Source organism: Betta splendens, chromosome 2, assembly GCF_900634795.4.
Source record: "Betta splendens chromosome 2, fBetSpl5.4, whole genome shotgun sequence".
NCBI classification, from domain to species: domain Eukaryota; kingdom Metazoa; phylum Chordata; class Actinopteri; order Anabantiformes; family Osphronemidae; genus Betta; species Betta splendens.
Window position 1 is genome coordinate 11450846 of NC_040882.2, and position 21212 is coordinate 11472057.

The 21212-nt window shown below is 44.6% G+C and overlaps 2 protein-coding genes across 4 annotated transcripts; both read left to right on the top strand.

Annotated features, from left to right (window-relative positions):
• Window positions 1–3448: 3448 nt before the first annotated feature.
• atp1b1b (ATPase Na+/K+ transporting subunit beta 1b) lies at window positions 3449–12649 on the top strand. Of its 2 annotated transcripts, XM_029139120.3 has the most exons (7): window positions 3449–3606; window positions 3728–3916; window positions 8836–8964; window positions 10070–10225; window positions 10312–10496; window positions 10906–10989; window positions 11078–12649. In XM_029139120.3, exons 3-7 carry the CDS (start codon window positions 8907–8909, stop codon window positions 11336–11338), a joined length of 744 nt encoding a protein of 247 aa, XP_028994953.1. In that variant the 5' UTR covers window positions 3449–3606; window positions 3728–3916; window positions 8836–8906; the 3' UTR covers window positions 11339–12649. The 2 variants fall into 2 exon arrangements, with proteins under 2 accessions (XP_028994953.1, XP_028994942.1); XM_029139109.3 differs by lacking the exons at window positions 3449–3606; window positions 3728–3916 and adding an exon at window positions 6245–6777.
• A 4293-nt stretch (window positions 12650–16942) lies between these two features.
• Window positions 16943–21145, top strand: LOC114844386 (cyclic nucleotide-gated channel cone photoreceptor subunit alpha-like). Of its 2 annotated transcripts, none has more exons than XM_055506904.1 (8): window positions 16943–17195; window positions 17825–17877; window positions 17987–18058; window positions 18150–18206; window positions 18811–19005; window positions 19087–19188; window positions 19266–19372; window positions 19440–21145. In XM_055506904.1, the coding sequence occupies exons 2-8, from the start codon at window positions 17828–17830 to the stop codon at window positions 20792–20794; spliced, it is 1938 nt and encodes a 645-aa protein (XP_055362879.1). In that variant the 5' UTR covers window positions 16943–17195; window positions 17825–17827; the 3' UTR covers window positions 20795–21145. The 2 variants fall into 2 exon arrangements, with proteins under 2 accessions (XP_055362879.1, XP_028987579.1); XM_029131746.3 differs by having other exon boundaries at window positions 16943–17172.
• Window positions 21146–21212: the final 67 nt, after the last annotated feature.

The following is a 21212-nucleotide window of genomic DNA, read 5'->3' on the forward strand; positions in this document are numbered from 1 at the left end:
AGGTTTTATCAGACCTGTGCACTTTGTGCCTTCGGCCCATGGGACGGTGCTGTCAGTCAGGAGCCATTAAACCGTGTGTCAGGGTGAGTTTCTGATGACTTCTAGTGGTTTTGGTGACACTTGATCTGTCGGTTGAACGCTCACTCTGACACACACCACTGGGCAGAGACACACAACGTTGCATTAGCTGCCTTCAAACAGCATGAGGTGAGATAGTTCAGTTCAGGCACACTTCCTTCACTCCCACTACAACAAAATACTACACATGTTCTTTGACCCTCCGCTATTATCAGGGTTTTTACTGCTTCCTTTTCTTCATCCCCACACAACACACTTAGTGAGGTTTGATGCAACCACACATTCTCCTCTACTCATTAACCAGTGCCTTTGGGAGAGGACATTCAAACTTTCCATAATGATCCTCTGTCAATTATTGAACTCTGGGACATTACAATGTGGCCTTGGGTTGCGACTGACTTTACACATCACTGTATGGCACAGTTAAAGACACACAGGCTTTAAAGTGGGAGCGTGATCATCTCCCTCCTTCACTTTCAGTCTGGACGCTGCCATGAGTAGAGCTCTGGCTTCCGTTGTGATTGACAGGAACCCGATTTCAGGAGCAAACCCGGATCAGCTGCTGTGACAGGCAGCAGATAAAGTAATGCTTGAAGTCTGATCGTAAATCTTCCAATTTAGCCACTGCCAGTCAGGCTCATGAAGATGTTTGGTATTTAAGACTAACACTATTAGCAGACGATGTCACCCATTGAAAGAGGGACGCAGACCGAAAGATGGACGTTACCTGAGGGGAGTTTTGTTCATTCACCTCCAATCCGATGTGTCAGAGTATCCATGATCTCCTCTTTAGAGACAGATTAGAGACAGCAGCACAATAATAATCACGTATCACATCAGTCTGGGATATGACATGTTAACACTGATGGGTCGTGTGCTGGGTTTAATGTGGTGGGTGGTTGCCATGGCTACTAGACTAACAATGAAAGGGAAAAAAGCCCTTGACCCAGTGTTGGGTTAATGTAGCACTTACCTAGAACTAGGTTCATTTTACTTTGGGTAAAGATTTACTTAAAAATGTGTTCTTGAGATTAAAAATAACCACTGGGACTCAACAAAACTGGTTTAATTTTAGCCCTTTTTTTTCGATGTATTGCACTATGTCAAAGAAATGTCTGTCCCTGTTCCTTCTGTAGTTTGTTTGCTACACAACCAACCAAATCAGCAGTGTCCTGTAACTGCATGCACCTTGGTTTTTTCTCTCTGTTGAACTTGTAAACAGCTGCACAGTACATTGTGTCATGAGTGCACGACTTAAGGAGGTGTAGCACAGGTCAGACGCACTGGCAGAAAATCTCATGTGCTGAATATGTTAGTAAAATGAGAGCTATTCATTACAACCAAACAGTGTCTGGTTGAAGTTAGCGACATGCTGCACCTTTGTTCACATTTTAGTGTTTTGCTCAATTACTACAAATGTTTTGGAGATAATGTTCCATGAACATCAATCTCAGGTAACAGCAGAATGTGGCCCAGCTCGGCCAGAAGCCTGGAGGCAGGAATTGGTGGTGTGGAGTCATATCGTAGTGACAGCCTACTTTTACCCGTGAATCTAAGAGGAAGTCATAGGAAACAGAATGTTATAATCTGCAGCCCATTTGAATTAATTAGTAATTAACCTCTTTATTCCTAATAGACCCAGCAAAGGGGCCATTTGTACATCCTCATGTGACACAGACAGGTTAGGTTCAGGCTTTACCAACACTACAGTCTGTTGGAATTCAGTAAGAAGCCAATCATCCAATTTTATGCTTGAATATTTAATCCACTGGTTAATTTAACCACAACAACACCATCAATCAGTGAGATCCAGAACTGAATAGATTAGATTAACAAGCTGCCTGCAGGCAACACAATGTGATAATTTACAGCACTTGAATTAATTAGGCGTTATCTCGTTCATTATGTGTATGTGTCCAGGGTCATTATAAGGACCGTCAACCAGCTTCCACTGCACATGGTCTGTTTTGTGGATTCCACATTCCAACTCTGTTTTGTTCTATTGAATAATACATGTGAACCTTTAAATGGAAACCTGATTACAGACTGTTACAGAAGAAAAGGGTCATTAAGGCCTTCGTCGTTTGTCGTCCTACTCTTGTCAGACAGTCAGCTATAACTGTTAAACACTGATAAAAATGTTAACAACACTTTAGATTAAGCCTTAATTCCATTAGTACTGGCTGCCTAATTAAGCTCCCTGTTCACTCAATCTTCACTAAAGTAGATGCTACTCGTATACAGTAACTGTGCTTAACCCAGAACAGTAACGCTGAAAACCAATACATTATAAACCTGAATTCTAATAGTAAGCCATGTTACAACTGGATTAGTGATATTACAGCAGGCCGATACACTTTGGTTTTCATTTGGTTTTCATGGTCCTCAACAGTTTATTTACAATATAAAACACCACCGCTAAATGTATGTGGTAGGAATGTGCACACAATTAGCTCTGGATTACTGGAAACTGTTTGCTCTACTGGAAAGTTTAAAAATAGTCTCTGATAGATCTCTGTTTAAAAGAACATTTCAGAAGTGTAGTGTGTGTGTGTGTGTGTGTGTGTGTGTGTGTGTGTGTGTGTGTGTGTGTGTGTGTGTGTGTGTGTGTGTGTGTGTGTGTGTGTGTGTGTACTACATGTGTGTGTGTTACCACATGAATTAGAGTAAATGGACCAAAAAGCTTGGCAGCCTGTGACCTTTGCAGGCCTCAGACAGGAAGACTCACTTTCACCTTGAGTCCGCCCTCCCCCAGTCACCCTGATACCACACACATGTTTATTGTGTAGACAAGCTGCCTGGGTGTGGCTGCTGTCAGACACCAGGCTGTATCATTAGGAAAATAGCAGTCTTTGTGTCCCTGACTGGGATTCTAGGCTGATGGTTACCTTGACATGAGGCCCGTCACATAAACACAGGAAATGGGCATTGTTGTGTAAATTACAACCAAGACTTTATTTACTGGTGTGACTGTGACGGGAAAGTAATAACAGGAAATGACCGAAACCCCAGGAAAGTTAGGCTCATTGTCACGATTGGCGTTAAGGCCCTTGCTTGTGGCGCCACAGTGGTCCTGGTGAAGGAGGAGCAGGAACCTAATCGCTTCATGTGACCTCACCAGTTTCAATCCTGCCTTTTCAGGAAATTAAACCAGCAACGATGCTGTCACAAGGTCACAGATCAACTTGTGTCTAAAGCAGCATCTGCTAATGTTCCGTTAGCTTCACAAACACCGGTATGTGTACACCAGTGTTTGTGTACGCTCCTGGTTCTGTAAACAGGAAACAAACAAAGGGGCTTGGACCGGGTAGAGGGAGGAGAAGTTAAAAGCTGCTTTATCAGGCCAGCTACAAGTTCTACAGCTCACTTGATGGTTCAGTCTGTCACCTCTGCTGATGCTTGAAGAGTAAAACCTCAACAGGAAATAGCACAGAAAGAGATGAAGAGGCACTTTATCTTGGACAGCGGCTAACTAGGGCTAATTTGCACATGAACGCTGCTGTTAGAGCACTTGAGTTGTGACATGTGGTATGTGTGGTTAGCCAAATACCTTTTATGATTTCCTCTTTTGATAAGTGTGTTCATCAGTAATCTGTCTGTTTGTTAATTGGATTGACACTAATGTTTTGTGTGCTAATGCTCTGTACAGATGCCATGGGATTACGTGCAAATGGAGTTGGAGGACACTCTTTTTCATTGCACTTTTTTTGCTACATGGGCTAGCTTCGTTAGCATGGTGGAAGTTGGGACCAGAGCCACAGGGGGCGTTGCAAAAACAACCAATCAGAGAAATGGCGGCGCTTGCTCAGCTATGTACATGGAAGCGCATTTTCTGTCTGTAAGTATTGCAGTCAAGTGTGCCATGTTTGGTGTCTGGTGAGCTCTTTAAACTCATAAATCACACTGCCTGTGACACAACAAACCTCCACCAACACAAACATGAGTTCACTTAGAGCAGACATATGTGTCATTACAGCCTGATGCTGTAATAGCTAATGCAGGGTTCTCGGCTAGTTGCTGCTTTATATGGGGTTCAATGAAAGCATTAGGTGACACATGCTTATTCACTTTGAACCACATGTTTCTGAATGAGTCATAACAAAACCCATAGTGGGATCTGTGCTTTGTGGTCTGCGCACAACCTCTAGAAACGTTCTAGAAACGGTCTCTAAATTTCCGTCAGGTGAGTATAATTTGTTGTCAAACTCTCCTATCCACAAGTTGCATCGAGACAAATTTTGTGCTATTATTTTTTTTTACTTTTCCCACAAGAATGTTCTAGTGGGTAGCACAGCACTATAGTGGTTAGCCCTGTGTCTTCATACCATGAAGAACCTATGTTAATGTTCTGTGGTTGCCCAGGTTCCTTCCAGTGTGCTGTTTCCATGTCTGGGTTCTTCTCTCTGGGTACTCTTGGTTTCTCCCATAGACATAGACACACATTAATAATTAAAGACTCTGACTATGTGGCCCTGTGATGGACTGGTGACCTGTCTAGGGTGAGGACAACCAGCTTAAATAACAAAGGGCTTCCACTTCTACTGTACAACTGGTTTTAAGACTTTGAGGCAATTAATCTGTTTAGGAAAAAAGGTTATTATCATTATTATTATTATTATTATTATTATTATTATTATTATTATTATTATTATTATTATTATTATTATTATTATTATTATTATTATTATTATTATTATTATTCATAATAGTAATTATAATTATAATAATAATGTTAATAATAATGTTATTATATTTTTAGTTTAGGTAATTGCTCTAATTCAGATTAGGAGCTTTTTCTAACTGTATATCTGTGTTTTAGGATGAGTACTAATAGTAACTGTGGCTATTTTTGGGTTAGATTTGGTGATTTTTACAGTGTTTGATAAGAGTGATTTGACTTGTCCTTGAGTTGTAATTTAAAGGTCAAAACCCACATATGTGTAATTGGCCAATGACACCTACACACGTGTGTTTACATTCAAACAAATGCATGTGGCTCAAGAAATATTCTGATGTGTATGTTAACCAGCATGCATGTGTACAGTATGTTTGAAGGACACGCTGCACAGGCAGAGGTGGTTCTGGGCGGGTTTAGCAAAATTATGAAGCAAACTATGTTCCAACTGAATTTACGTGCAGCATTTAAACGGTCACAGAGAAGATAACAATAGAAATTAAAAGGTTCCTTATTCAGGCTCACATACACAACTGGGTCATGGCTCTGGGTCTGGCAGCAGCAATGTCCCATGGCGCTGGCCCTGGAGGAAGATTCTAGGCTGTAAGAGGCAGGATATATATACAGGTTTTAACTATGTGTATACTTGGCATTGCTGTGTCACTAGAGCTTATTATCCTCCTAGTGTGTGTGTTGGGGGGGGTGAGCAGAGGTCCACTGCACATAACAACACAGGACACCCACCAAGCAAACCTGGGAACCGATACTAGAGGGAGCCAGGCAGGCTTCAGCTATGCAAACTCTATCCTGTTAGTGAAGGGGATGAAATGATTCCATTGCTTATGCCATAATGACTGTTTTAGAGAAAGCGACTTCATTCAGAATTGTAGGTTGGTGAACTGTAATCTGGCGACCTGCGTGTGACTTATTGTAATTGTTGGCATGCAGTGACTTAGCCTCTACCGTCACGCCGAATAATAGGTCTCTAGCTGAAAAACTGAAAACAAACAAGATTGCATTTCACATCAGTTTCACAGGAAATGTCTGTGATATGTGAAACCTTACAAATCAGTATAACGGATGGATGATCCTGGATTATCCCAGGCTGGTGTCGCTGGCCTCATCTGGACCTAATGAGAGGAAGCTGATGGATCACTGGGCCAGGGTGCTGTTGGAGTAGCGTCATGGGGGTGTAATGATTCAGTGGGGGAGTGAGTAAAGAGCTGGAAAAATACTTGCTGTGCATGAGCTATTGTGATATTCAGAACCTATCATAACAGATCAGAATCACCAAGATGACCATAACGAGAAGAGTATCACTGAAAAGACACCATTATATGGCAAATAACACTCACAGAATGACCTGAAGGTGTAAGATAGAACCAAAAGGACACTCAATATAACTACTAAACAACAATAAATGACACACAAACAAATGCAAAACAAGCCAAAGGACACAAAATATGATGAAATTCCCAGGGTTTTAGCTCCTACACCGCTGATTTATTGAGATGAAAGGTCTTGGCCTTACATTAAGTCGCTATGTGTAGTAGCATTAATTCATAAAGCGAGCATTCCACAGAAGCAGCAGACAAAGACTAATTCTTCGCCTACATAGATGTGCAGAGCTCAGCCAGGTTATGTATAGCGCTGTCCTGCCCGTGTTTCTGTCCGTCTTCCTGACGTCACAGCTACGCACAGCTTCCGCGCGCTCTCATTGGCTGCCGCCGCTCCGCCCTCCCACTAGGTGACTTTACGGGGCGCTCCGGGCGGAGCCAGCGGAACTCGCCGGTTATATTGTGACCATTCCGGCGAAGGCGACTGGGTGCCTCTGCGACAGCTCCGGGAGTTGGTTGCCACACTGAGGGAGTCCGCGGACCAACGGCTACGGGAACGTCTGAGGGGGAATTAAAACAATCAACAATTACTAAACATGCCTGCAAACAAAGACGACGGTGGATGGAAAAAGTTCCTGTGGAATTCGGAGAAAGGGGAGCTGCTGGGTCGAACCGGCGGTAGCTGGCGTAAGTATGGCCGCTAACCGGCGCTAACTGCCGGCTGCCCGTGGTCGCCTCGTGCTCCTCACCCACCACCTGTTTGATTTGACTTTGCTGCATTCACGGACAGTCCGGCAACCCGGACGATTGTTGCGTCATTGGACGTTAACGCGCGTATTCGGCGAGTTTGACGCGACTCGCGCTGCCAGAGATAGTCCCCGGTGGTTGAAGTAACGGTCTCAAGTGTCTGTGTGTTGCCGTGAGTTGGGATATAAAGTTCTTATTGTCGATGCGGGCAGCGTAGACGCTGCGGTGCTGCAGAGGCAGCAGCTGATTGGACCCCGGTCGGTGTGTTGGGGTCTGGGACACGAAGTTCACTTAGTAGTTAGTTTTTAGCGGAAAAATGCCAATCAAAGGGTTAAAAATGCATCATAGTCCAAGGTGAGCGAAGGTGAGCCGGCCTGCTAGAGAATAGGAGAAAGGACTATTGATCCGTGTCGGGTTCCCTGATCGGATGTCGCTGTAATCTACCGAACAACACCACTCATTAACTTGTCCGCGTCTCCTGCTCTCCATCCGGCAGCGGCGGCGCCCTCGTCCCGGTGGTTCCTCCTCAATGTCACGCTGCCCTCCACGCGCTCCCCGCGGGGGGCTCGGAGCGGTCCCGGTGACACCGGGTCGGCTGTGCCCCGGTCCGAGCCCGGAGCGGGGGCAGCGGGACCGGGAGCCGCACAGCTGTGGCTGCTGCGGGGGCTCCAGCTGACGGTGACGTGGTGCAGAGGGAGGGCGCGGGGTCGTATTTGTCCTTCTGGGGTCATCCAAAAAATGCTGATGCAACCAGGAGGGCTTGAATACAGTTGAATTGGATTTTTAATCATTTATTAAGCGGGCTTTATTTAGAGTGTAATGCAAAGTGTCCTGCTTAGGCGCTATAGAGTGTCAGGTTTAAAGGGCTTTGTCATTGTTTGTCCAGTGAAGCATCTCGTAATAATGGGTTTGGGTCGTTCTGCCGCCGCCTCCTGCAGCAGCGGCGTCGGCTCCAAGGTTAACTTTTTCCCTGCCGTTTATTGCCTGGCGTCCGATAACAGAACTTTAAACCTTCATCAGGGTGTAAAAATTGATCAGGGCGCGCGATCCCTGTGTTCTCAGGATTTACAGCCGAACTCCGGTGAACCTGTGAAGACAAGGCTGCCTCTGTTGGCCTTTTTTTTTTTTTGTTATGAATGTTGGCTTTGTGGCTCCTTAACGCGGGCCGACAGGAGTAAAGGAGTCGGATCCGACTACGGGATCAGGTGTGGGTGCAGCTGTGTGGGTGCGTTCTCTGCTGACCTTTCCCCGCCGCCACAGCAGCATCCGCACACTTCACGCTGCAGATGCCGCTTCCCCTCATGCGCCAATGTCCAAAAAGGCCTGTGTGACTTGTTCACACGTTTGAATTTTCCTGTCTCGTGAGACCGTATCTCCGACAGCTCCTGGCAGCTGAGCTGTCATGTGAGCCGTGATGGGTCTCCCACCGCCACGGAGCCCTGCAGCTGCTTGGCCCACGAGCGTGTGCGCTGCCCTCGTTTGCTTCCCCGCCGCACGTGGGATCGAATTAAGCTTGTGTTTAATAATGAAGCACCTGTCCACACCTTAATTACATACAGGCGACGTGTCCAGCTTTTATGACCTGCTTTATTCCTGTTTTGTAACTGAACATGCTGGTGCATGCTGAGGTGCCTGCTTATTTGTTTTGGCAAGTTCGGGTGTTGAACCGCGATAAAACACGATTGTTAAGGTCCAGTGTGATGAAAACCTTTTTATAGACGGCGTCGTTACACGATTGCGTTACAGTTATCAGTTGTCATAGTGTTGCTCAATAATAGCGTACATCTCGTGGGGTTGACTTTCCTTTTACCCCCACACCTCCACGTTGTCAAAACTGATGATCCATGCAGTAAAAACATCTAAACTTAGCCTGGCTCGTGGGTTATGGTTCCGCCTTCCACTGCACTGACTGTCAAGCTGATTGGTTTTCTACAGATGCAGAGATATCATCAAGTCATTTTCACTACTAAGTCACATTTCCTTTTTTGTCTTCTACAGTGAAAATTATTCTATTCTACGTCATCTTCTATGGCTGCCTGGCTGCCATCTTCATCGGCACCATCCAGGCCATGCTGCTCACCCTGAGCAACTACAAGCCCACCTGGCAGGACAGAGTCGCACCCCCTGGTAAGTGGTAATACATGGGATGCTAAGTATGGAGAACCAGCCAGAGGCCTTGCTGGGCCTCAGTCTAGGTCATTCAATTAACCTGAAACCAATTACCAATGTGTTACTGTTAACAACCGAGCCTGAATGAATGGAAAAAACACTCAGCAAAGATCGATAAAGGTTCTGGTATTTAATCAAAAGCCATTAGTGGCTGTCGCTGTATCCTACCTTCATTATGTCTGAATACAGTAACTGAGAATCAAATCAATATAAAGTTAAAACTTTAAAGTTAAACTCCAGATGAACGCCTTCAAATAACATTATTCAATATGTTTACTGAACTTGTTATTCATCTTAGGTGACTGTGTCTAGTACACATTATATATAACTGCATATTTTAATGCGTCTGTCATCAGGACTCCTGACATGGAGTCACTGGTTATATAGAAACATACAGACTGATAAGAGCAGTTCAAGTGTTGTGTTCTGCCTCCTGCAGCACCTTCTTTAGGAAACACTTGTGTTGGTACAATAGGTCACTCGGGCCTTGGGTAACATGGCTGCTCATTGTTTTGGCAACAAACTCTTAATATATCTGGACATGATGGTCGCAGCACAGCCTCCCCTGTGTACACAGCACAGCCTGGTTTCCATGGTGAGGGAGGCCAGCTGGAGTTTAGCAGGCCAAACCGGGCATGTGCAAACTGCAGTAAGACGTTTCATGAAGCACTCGTTGGTTCTCACCCAGAGTCACACAAGATCCATGGGTTTAGTCAGAGTCCAGTTCTGAAACAGATGCTTTGGGTGTTCTTTACCCTGGGTTAGCACAAAGACTGCGACCAGGAGGAAAGGGCACCTGAATCCTGATACACCGATATCATGTTGTTCAACTCTGCAGAAACCAGCAAAAATGTGCATTAATGTGCCTTTACAGCAGAGTCAGTGCTCCTCAATGTGTTGCAGTATCTGAACTCGCGTTGTGCATTCTTCTGCTGACTCAATAAGCAGATTTTATTTTCATGGCTTCTTTATTTTCTTCAATCAGAACATTCATACATTTTTTTTCAGTGTGCAAATCTGAAGTCTCCACGTTACAAATCAAAGGTGTAATATGTCTCTGCAGGCCTCTCACACACACCAAAGTCAGAGAAGGCTGAAGTTACCTTCAACCTCAATGATGTGGAGACGTACCTGCCTTACGCCAAGGCTATGAGGGATTTCCTGTCCAACTATGACGAGGACAAACAGAAGGACCAAATGAAGTATGAGGACTGTGGAGGTAACTTTCATCGCAGATCTGATGAAAAGTCATCATGGTGAGACACTCAGTCCTATCCCAGGTTAACGTTTTCCCCCCACCTCCAGACGACCCTGCGGATTACAAGAACCGCGGCGACTTGGAGAGTGACGTGGGCGTTAGGAAGGCCTGCCGTTTCAACAGGAGGCTCCTGGGACCATGTTCCGGCATCGAGGACCGCGAGTTCGGCTACAAGGAGGGAAAGCCCTGCCTGATCGTAAAGCTCAACAGGATCGTCAATTTCCGTCCAAAGGTAAATGTGAATGCCTGTAAATGTTTAGGGAAAAACGAGGTGTACAGCTGTCGGAAGAAGTTGAGCTGCAGCCTGAAAATGTCCACTGCTACAGCTCCACCTGATGAGAACGCACATAGTTAATGATGCAGGGACTGAGCTAATGTTAAACTAGACACTGGCCGGACCTTTGCCTCACTAACGGCAGAGGATGGCTCCTCTCCATTACAGTGCAATCTCCTGCCTGGGCTTGTTACCTGGATCCAGGCATGAGATCAGAGCTCTGCCCTGTGATCAGGTCTCAGTATGTGGTAGGCTTGGATGGCAGCCCGTGTTACAGGGACATGTTGAGGTGCTATTTTACTGAAACAGGTGGAACTCTAGGCTACTTTGTTTTCACTCCACCTCCTAACGTCTGTTCTTTGCGCAGCCTCCTAGCAGTAATGAAAGCATCCCTGAGGATGCTCAGCCCAAGGTTCAGCCCAACCTCATCCCTCTGTACTGCACAAACAAGGTATGCACTTGTTACGGAGAAGTCTTCACTCTCTTCACTTGTTCATGAATGTGTCATTGATGAGTCCATGCTTCTGTGGTTCTTGCAGAAAGAGGAGGACGCTGGTAAAATCGGGGAGATTAAGTACTACGGCATTGGCGGCGGTTTCCCCCTGCAGTATTACCCGTACTACGGCAAGCTGCTCCACGACCATTACCTGCAGCCGCTGGTGGCGCTGCAGTTCACCAACCTGACCATGAACACTGAGCTGCGCATCGAGTGCAAGGTGTTTGGGGACAACATCGGCTATAGCGAAAAGGACCGCTACCAGGGACGCTTTGATATCAAAATCCAGATTAACGATTTATGACCGACATCAGGACCATAGCACTTTCACCTGATTGCCCCTTCCCCATCCTCCTCTTTTGCTCTTAACTGAGTCCCAACCAACGTAGGAGATCATAAGCGAGGGGGGTTAAACTGTAGCGGTCAGTCAATCAACATTAGTCTTGAATGAATGAATAATGAAGGAATAGACCAGATAGGGGACCCTTGTGTAATCGCTCATCTCTTGCTTCTCCACCTCTGTCTAGAATCTAATTTAGGGAATGACTAGCAATAGGCCTAATGTATTTATTCAGCTGTAAATGAGACTTTCCCACAAGCCATGGGACAGTGTAATTCCATCTCCGACGCGTAGCGAGCCGTGTTCATGCCCTCCGCATTTCGCTGCCTTGTGTGGTTTCACTAGTTTTGGAGTGTCCTTCTGGTCCTTCTTCTCGTTTTTTCTTTTGAGAGCGAGCTTTAGCAACACGGTTAGATGCGTGTGTGTCAGACAGCATACATGCAACCATTTACTGAATGCAACCGTTTGATATGGTACACTCTTCTGATCTGTTTAAGGAAAAGGCTGCACTCCAGGAAACTTCTTTCCACTTTTTTTATTTGTCTTTTACATCTGATCACTGGAGACTCTTTTTACTTTGCCTTCTTATTGTGCTTTATTAAATCATGTGTGAAGGGGTTTTATTACTTTGTATGACTTGGTTTCATGCCTTTTGCCTTTGATTTATTTTTTGCCTTGAATGTAGAGTTGTGTCCGGCCTGTTAGACACTCTGGCCTGCTGCAAGGGCGGTGGTGCTAACTTGAGTTTTTAAACCTCCTTGTTTTTGCTGGATTCATCACAGCATTGTGGTGTACGTTTCTGAATGTTTCAGCCACTAAACACGGTGGAAGAAGTTTATATTTATGCAGTTGTACATTTTGTTTCATTGCAGGATATTGTAATGTATAAATGCAAAACCAAAGTGAAGAGTGAAGAGAGTCATTATCAGAAGCAATGCAGTACTCCTTGTTACGATCATGTGCTAAAGTCAGTGGCCCGCCTTGCAACCTTTTCATAGACGACTTGATTTGTGCTCTGGCCATGGATGTAGTTATTTGTAGAGTGAACAGGTAACCAGCTGTTTTATTTCCAGTGACCTCATGTTCATGCGTTTCAAAAGAAAAAGACAAGTTCTTACAGAACTTGAGGCTTTAGATGATTAATGATGTTGGCTTTAATATTCCGTAGGATCTCATGTTAATGAGTCGACTTTAACGTGAGTCAGCCGTTCATCAGTTCATCCACGTTGGCATTTAATCAAAGATAGAAACTAATAAAGTCCTACTGGATCTTTCTCTGTGCCTCTGGTGTCTGCTTTTTCTTTTACATTGTTTTCCAACCATGTAGGAAAACGGTCAAATCTGAAAATAACACGAGCTTCTGATTCATTTTTCCCAAAGTTCTTTCAAAACCTTGTTTATATGTATATAAAACTAGTAGTGGAATTAGCAACAAGAGAATAGTTTGCAAATGTAGGTTTATCTGAGATACAGAAATTATGGTTAATATATTTGTGAGAATGAAAAAAGGCCACTGATGAATTTAGAAGCATCTCTCTTTTAGCTGCAAAACCAGTTCAAAAACCAAATGTGATAATGGAGATGAGCTGTGAATCTTGTTACATCCTGTACCCTGTGAGGTGGAGGCCTGTGCATGAGCTTCATTAGCCTTGGAGCCAAGCATAGTCTGAGTGGAGACAAGTCATCGCAAGGAGGTTGTGTGATTGGCGATGTAGATACTTTGATCTTTGAAAAGTATGTGCACAGAATATGACTATATGAATTAATACAACTTTGTTTTGGACAGTCTTTTATTTGGTCAAAATGCTGCCACACATCTTAAAGTCCTGAATCTGGAACAAGACATGAAAATGAATCAAATATCAGAGTAAGAAATCATTCATAACTGACCGGAAATTCTCAGTTACACGCTTTTGGTGATTAGGGACTAGAAGTTGGAGCAGTTAATTAAGATTCTTGACACTCCCGACTCCACTAAATGTGGGCGAGTTCTGAAGTAAGAACACTGAACCCATTACATAGAGACTGAAAAGACAAATCTCCTCTAGCAACCAGCAGAACGCATGCTGCCCACAGAGACCGCCGCCATGAACGGATGATTAGCTTTTATGATGAACGCTGCAGCTGCTTGGGGTTTGTCACAGCAGACGGATAAGACATACAAATCCAGCTCTGATGGAACCGATAATACACAGATTCATTCATTTCATTTGACTCAGCATGAACCCAACGACAAACAAGCTGCGTTTATGCAAATGCTTGATTTCCCTGGAGCTGCTGGAGTCATCAGTGGCACATACTGTATATAACACACTCAGGTGACCCTGAGACGCTGTCACAAAGGTGACACTCCAGTGGTTATGGGACACAACAGACTCCACCTGCTGTTTGAAAAATCACTTAATGAACTAATTGAATCACTAAGCTGTATTGTTGTGAAGCTTTTACGTCAGTCATTACGGAAAATACTGTGTAGTCATTCACATGCTAATTTACCTCTGACCCGTCCTGACCCAGCAAACCTAATACTGACCGACCGCCTTGCCTTCAGTCCAGCAGTCCTTTAACAAGGCATCGATTTCTTCTTTACTGTGTTAATCAGCCTTTGGCTGATGGGTCTGTTGGGAAACACTGTGGCAGGTGTCCATACATCCGTCTTGTCCCTATCTGGCATTGATCCACATTTGCAAAGCAGATGCACAAGGCTAACAAATGCAACCTAGACTTTTCCTAAACAGGTGGTTCTAGACTAGATTGAATATATAGTAATCAGCATATGCAAATGTCAGCATATCCTGGGGCTACCCTGGGGTCCTGTAACAGCTGGACCCAGACAGAAAACCTGCAATGAAATGTGTTCTGTAGCAACCTAACATGAAGCCTACATGAATATCTGAGCAGCCCTGTGTCTTGTTAGTGTTATTTGACAAGAAGAGCAGTTGAGAAAGGCTGTTACTATTGGTGTCTAACTGTTCACATGCAGACTGCAGATAGAGAGGGCGATAGAAGGAGCTGGACACAGGCAGGAGTCTGTGTGCAGAACCTCAGATAACATTAATGGAGCAGAGAGATACCATCACACTACCAGGACACAGTGTCTCCATTGAATCCTGCTGAACACGTTTAAGGAGGACACGGGGAATGACTTCATCTTACCGCCACCACCTCCAGCCCCCTGGGAACCCGATGCCTCTGCGAGCTGTGATGAATAATTCATCCTCTCCGCACATCACAGTGCGATGTTGGATTGATTTCATTGTTAGGCTTAATTAGCCACAGATTTAGGTTAAAGTCGGGGCAGATGTGGAGTAAAGGCGTGGCGACAGTACACGTTCGCCGCTTTAACCTGAGCTGCAGGCATGGTTTTAGCTTCCTGCCGCCACAGAATCACAGCATCTGGGACAGTACTGAGGGGGCATTAATGCATGCGGCTCAAGGAATGACGACTTTGAAGGTAACATGATGCATTCACCGGCATCCCGTCCTATTAAAGCCAGGACAGCCTGCAGCTCATTTGGACCTGGATTCCACCTGGTGATGACGTCACAGCCCAGGAAGGCGATCGAAGCAGAGCTAAAAATACTCTAATACAACACCCTGAACCATAAATCACCCGGAGAGAGAGGACACACACACACACACACACACACACACACACACACACACACACACACACACACACACACACACACACAGCGTTCTAAAGCGTCACCTCGGCAAACGAGTGATTGAATTCCCAAGCTCAGGGTGATCACCCAAATGCACCGTGAACTGAACTGACCCAGAATCTGTGGAGGCAGTGGAGGGGGGGCTGGACGGTTCTGGATGATGACGTGCTGCTCCTGTGGGACGACATAGAGAGCTGGTCCTGATGCTGTGATGAATTTAATTGGCGAGTCGGATCAGCGGCAGCTGTCAACAGCTCGTTAACACATCAGCAGCCCTGGGAGCTGCTCACAGCAGTTTCATCTCCTGAGACTGAACCTGATTTATCCCCTGGAGTTTCAGCTACACCCTATAAATCGATAGCTGCATATATGAGGCAGGGGTGAATTTTTGTGATACTTAAAAATGTTGTTTGCCAGAAAACATGGACTTTTCCATTCTGTAATCGAATGATAGCAAATAATCTCATTTTGTCTTATTCTAGAAACAAATAGCAGAAAATATTAACATATATATATGAAATTAATGTATGATCAAAAATAAATTATTATTAGCCATATTAGTGATTAATCTCAGACAAAAATGTGATTAATTCTCTTCACACTAAAGCTTCTGTATTAAAGATTGTAGTGCAGCTGGAGGGAGGGATGTTTTCAAGTGGAAAAGTGAGAATTCTTTTCTAGCCATAAATCTACTCTCCATGAGCTCAAGATCTCTAATATGTATTAATATTATTTTTATAATAATAATCTGCTGGGACAGATGTGCCTTCACTGGTCTAACAGCTTCTGACCAACAACCAACCATGTCTGTAGTTATGCTCAGTTTTAGTTTTCTCTCTTTGTTTATGACACCACTGTAATTAACATCCCCATTCAACATGACCACGCCATGTGCAAGCGATGCATCCTGGGAGACATTAAACACAACAGTAATCAAGCACACCTCAGCAGGTGGAAAGGCACACGAGACCAGAAATCATCGCTGGATGAACGGCGGCACGTCGCACGCCGGCAGCAGTCGACCAGGACAAAACGAAGCTCATCAGCTCTCAGAGAAAAGGATTTGTGTTCGGGTCGATGTGTGTGATACCATCACTCCTTCTCCATCCGCTCACGAGGACGCAGCGAGAGATTAACTCTAATCTCACTTACAACTGCTTATCGTGCTGCGCGGCTGCAGTCCAGCCTCAGCAGGAAACACTCGGCGTCAGTTGCCGTTACACTTATGATACAGCAGCAACTTAATGTGTCTGTAGGTGAATTATTTTTAAGTTGTGGAAGATTTTGGTTTTACATACAGTTACATACATACACACTTTTCACTGTATTCTCTGGGTCTTTACAGTAAACACTGAGAAAAGGCCATTATACAAACACACACTTCATATTAATAAACCCTGCACAGCTGCGCAGATGTTTTAGCTCCTCCAACTGACTTACCCTGGCCTTAAATAGACCTAAATAATGAAAAGCACAGTGGTGGAGCAGGCTGAGATTATGCGAGGTGGCCCCTCTGTGAGAGCTGCAGGTGGAGTCTGATGTCTCATCTTTAGCTGCACACACACTAAGAGGATTTACTCAGACTGGAAGGGATATAAATAAAGACACAGATCTTTGCCCTGAGAGACAGTAAAAGATGGGTTCTGCAGTAATTTGTAGCTTTTAAACTGGTTGGTGCAATAAATGATCTGTTTAAGATAAAACCATTGATCCCTGAATTCATTTGGATCGATTTGTTTTTTGGTTCATGTCATATTTCAAGTTATAATGTACTAGAAACACTACTTAAGTAAGCATTAAACCACTGTACTTGTACATTATAGGAACTAATGTTGAAGTTGAGTTGTTACAAATGTGATTTTATCTCCTTCGTGGATCATAAAGTGGTTTTTGTCATGTTGTTCCCCCTCCTCCTCCCGCCACCCCCTGCTGGGAGGTGCTGCAGGGTGGATCAGCAGCGAGTGCAGACTGAAAATCACGGGCTGTGTTTGCTCCTGCGTTAAATCACTCTGTTGGATCCACACATGCAGAGAAGCACGGGTCCTCAGCTCAGGTCGGACACGATGGAGCGCGAACAAACGACGGGATTCATCTAGAGCCGCCGCTGACGTCTCCTCGTGTTTGGATCAGGTGAGAGCAGCTCTCACACTCAGGTAAAACATGTTTACACAGTAACCACCGACTGTTTGTTGTTAGACTGTGACTGTGTGAAAACCACTCATGTGAAGCCAAGCTCAACAAGTCAAGGCTGAAAATCTAATTTTAGCTTATTTAATCTGGGAAAGAAGGATTTGAGTTTCTAAAGTGGAGCCACGGGGTAAATACATACAGCACATACTCGCATGACGTACCTGCATGATACTGTCAGTCAGCTCTTCAAATGTTCCAGCTTTAAACTTGGCCTCAGCTTGTTTTGCAGGGTAGCTCTGTTTAAGAACACTTATAATTAGACTGTATTTTGAAATTTTACATTTAACTAGAACCTAGATGTAAATGTTCAACGTATGAAGTAGCAGAAGATGCACTTTTGCAAGTAAAGTGTGAATAAAACGTCAGAGCTGGACTGATGTCCTGACACTTTACTTATTGAATGGAATGTTGACTTAGGATAAACATCGGCGCTTCTAATTTGGTGTTTATTCTGAAATTAAGTTTAAATTCTACATTTGCCTCAAAAAATATTTTCTCAATAAAACATGACTTATGAATAATCAGACAGAACATTTGAGCATAAAACAATAAAATCACCTCAGCACCTCGATTTTCTCTCTCTCTCTCCAAGGCCATGGACATAGAGGAGCAGACTTCTTTGTTGGGGACAGGACTGGTGTCCAGGTGAGTCACAATGACCCCTTCATTTCAGGAGCATGTCTCCACTCACATAGTGAACACAGTGTAGTGTCCCTGGTGCATTGGTGATTTATCGGTGTTTCCTCTTCTCCAGGATGTTCCACATGCTACGGTCTGCACGGAGCAGTGTTGCTCCTGCAGAGGACGGCTTGAGGCGCAGAGGAAGGTGAGCTGCACCTAATAAAATGCTCCTCCTCAGCTCATGATGAGTTCTGTCCAGAACCCTCTCACAGGAACAGGTGCGCTTTGTCTTTCAGTGATGCCCAGCGGCTCCTGGCTGCACACAACATGAACAACTGCAACAACAACGATGGGTGAGATCACACGTGGTTGTGTTGCACAATCACAACACTCTTAGTCCGTCAGCTTAGCACTTCAGCAAGATCTGTTCTGGTTCTATTCTATCTATTTTTTATAATATCAACAACTACCCCAAGTTGCACTTTGCTGTGTGTGAAATGCATTTTTTTCAGTGAAGATCAGACGTAGGTCAACATTGGTTGAGCTGAGTTAGAATAAATGTTTCCTTTTAAAAATATCTATGTGACATTTGTTTGTTATTGATGTCAGCAGTGTTTTAGGATGACACGTATAGAATCTACACTCTGTATACATAAACGCAAAGGGTCACTAGTTTTGGTAGAAGAACTTTTATTAGAGTCTGACCTCATCAGGGCAGAACATTCCTTTTCCCAAGCTCTTAAATGCTTGGAAATGATAGCACAAAAAGCTGTTTCCATCGAATACATCATGCTCCTGCTGATGCATCAGTGATGATGCAGTGCTTAGAGAACCGGGACTGCTTCAAGTTGCAACCCCTGCAATATCCTATAACACAACATGTGACGCCCTCTGCAGGATTCCTGAAAGTACTGCAGGGCATCAACATTAAACCTTTTCACCTCATCACATTTGCAGAAAAAAGGATGAGAAAAAGGATGAGAAGAAGGATGAGAAGAAAGATGAGAAGAAAGACGAGAAAAAAGATGAGAAGAAAGACGAGAAGAAAGACGAGAAGAAAGACGAGAAGAAAGACGAGAAGAAGGACGATAAAAAAGACGACAAGAAAGATGACAAGAAAGATGACAAAAAAGACGACAAGAAGGAGGAGCCGTAAGTACCGGTAACTATTTTGAACGACTACATGAGAAGGGAGAATTCTGAGCTGATTCTGTTTCTCTTCCACTCATTCAGAAAGGAAGTGTGGATCATGGACCCTGCCACAGACATGTACTACTACTGGCTGTGCACAATATCCATCCCAGTGTTCTACAACCTGATGTTCCTGGTTGCTAGGTCTGGATCCATGACATGTGGCAGCTGTGCTTAATTTTCATGTTAGAGCCGTTGGTCACGTTTGTGCTTCCCTGTAGGTCCTGCTTCAACCAGCTGCAGGGTGCTAATACAACCATGTGGCTGGTTATGGACTACACTTCAGATATCCTCTACCTCATTGACACCTTTGTCAGAGCCAGGACAGGTAAAATATGGCAAAAGATGGTTGGTGAATATATAATTAGGCTCATTATCTCCTTTCATGCTGCCAGGTTTTCTGGAGCAAGGACTTCTTGTAAAGGACGCAAAGGTCCTGAAAGAGAAGTACATGAAGACGCCCCAGTTCAAGTTAGACATCCTGTCCATGCTCCCCACTGACATTGTCTTCATTGGCATTGGCATCAACAACCCAGAGTGGAGGTTCAACCGCCTCTTCAGGTTGGCCCGGCTGTTTGAGTTCTTCGACCGGACAGAGACGCGAACCAACTTCCCCAACATCTTCCGAATTGCCAATCTCGTACTTTATATCATCATAATCATCCACTGGAACGCCTGCCTTTTCTTCGCCATCTCCAAGACGATAGGCTTTGGCTCAGACACCTGGGTCTACCCCTCCTTCAAGAAGCCCGGTTTTGACACACTCACGAGACAGTACATCTACTGCTTTTACTGGTCTACTCTCACTCTGACCACCATCGGCGAGACGCCTCCACCGGTCCGAGACATTGAGTACTTCTTCGTGGTAGCCGACTTCCTGACTGGGGTTCTGATCTTTGCTACGATCGTAGGCAACGTGGGCGCCATGATTTCCAACATGAGTGCTGCCCGAGTAGAGTTCCAGGCCAAGATCGACTCCATCAAACAGTACATGCATTTCCGAAAGGTCACCAAAGACCTGGAGACGAGGGTGGTGAAGTGGTTCGACTACCTGTGGACAGAGGAGAAGACCTGCGACGAGAGGCAGGTGCTGAAGAACCTGCCGGACAAGTTGAAGGCTGAGATTGCCATCAACGTACACCTGGAGACCCTCAGTAAAGTGCGCATCTTTCAAGACTGCGAGGCAGGTTTGCTGATCGAGTTGGTGCTGAAGCTCCAGCCTCAGGTTTTCAGTCCTGGGGACTACATCTGTAAGAAAGGAGACATTGGTAAGGAAATGTACATCATAAAAGAAGGGAAGCTGGCTGTTGTGGCGGATGACGGGATCACGCAGTTTGTTGTCCTCAGTGACGGAGCCTACTTTGGAGAAATCAGTATCCTTGGTATCAAAGGCAGTAAGGCAGGAAATCGAAGAACAGCCAACATCCGAAGCGTGGGCTACTCCGATCTGTTCGCCCTGTCCAAAGACGATCTGATGGAGGCGCTCATCGAATACCCTGATGCCAAGTATGCGCTGGAGGAGAAGGGAAGGGCCATTCTGATGAAGGATAACCTCATAGACGAGTCCCTGATTGGCATAGTTGACGCCAAAGATCTGGAGGACAAAGTCAACAAGATTGAAGCCAACTACGAGGTGATGGCAGCCAAACTGAGGAAGCTGACAGACAACTATGAGTCCTGCCAGCGCAAACTCAAGCAGCGGCTCACAAATATGTCCAATCAGGTCCGAACCCTTCGAGTCGAAGAGTAGCCATGTTGGGCTTGGCACTGCCAGGCTGAAAGACTCTGTTTCAGGACATCACTGAGGTTGTTCCACGGTTCTCAATGACACCATTCTATAAAGTCACTGTTTGAATAGCTGGTTGACTCAAACCTTCAGAGAATCAGCTGAATTGTTTTCCTACTGAGGAAACAGTCTAGAATACTCTGCCCTTCTAGGATTAACATCATTATTTTATACTATTATAAAGATTCTTGTGTGATGCAACTGAGAAACTGGAGACTAGTATAGCAGAAACACTTTAGTATTATGTACAACATATATAGTGGTCTCAATGTTCTATGAACAAAGTCTTAAGAGTTTACCTGCAGACTGTCAATTAAAAGCAGCAAGTGGAGTAGATTTAATAACAACAGACACATCAACATTTTATTGGTTTAAGTTTTTA

Coding starts and splice junctions, on each gene's coding strand:
- LOC114844386 (XM_055506904.1), top strand. CDS start 17,828: ATGGACATAGAGGAGCAGACTTCTTTGTTGGGGACAGGACTGGTGTCC. Junction 18,059..18,149: donor GGCTTGAGGCGCAGAGGAAG/GTGAGCTGCACC, acceptor TTTGTCTTTCAG/TGATGCCCAGCGGCTCCTGG. Junction 19,006..19,086: donor GACGACAAGAAGGAGGAGCC/GTAAGTACCGGT, acceptor CCACTCATTCAG/AAAGGAAGTGTGGATCATGG.
- atp1b1b (XM_029139109.3), top strand. CDS start 6,687: ATGCCTGCAAACAAAGACGACGGTGGATGGAAAAAGTTCCTGTGGAAT. Junction 6,778..8,835: donor TCGAACCGGCGGTAGCTGGC/GTAAGTATGGCC, acceptor TGTCTTCTACAG/TGAAAATTATTCTATTCTAC. Junction 10,990..11,077: donor CTCTGTACTGCACAAACAAG/GTATGCACTTGT, acceptor TGGTTCTTGCAG/AAAGAGGAGGACGCTGGTAA.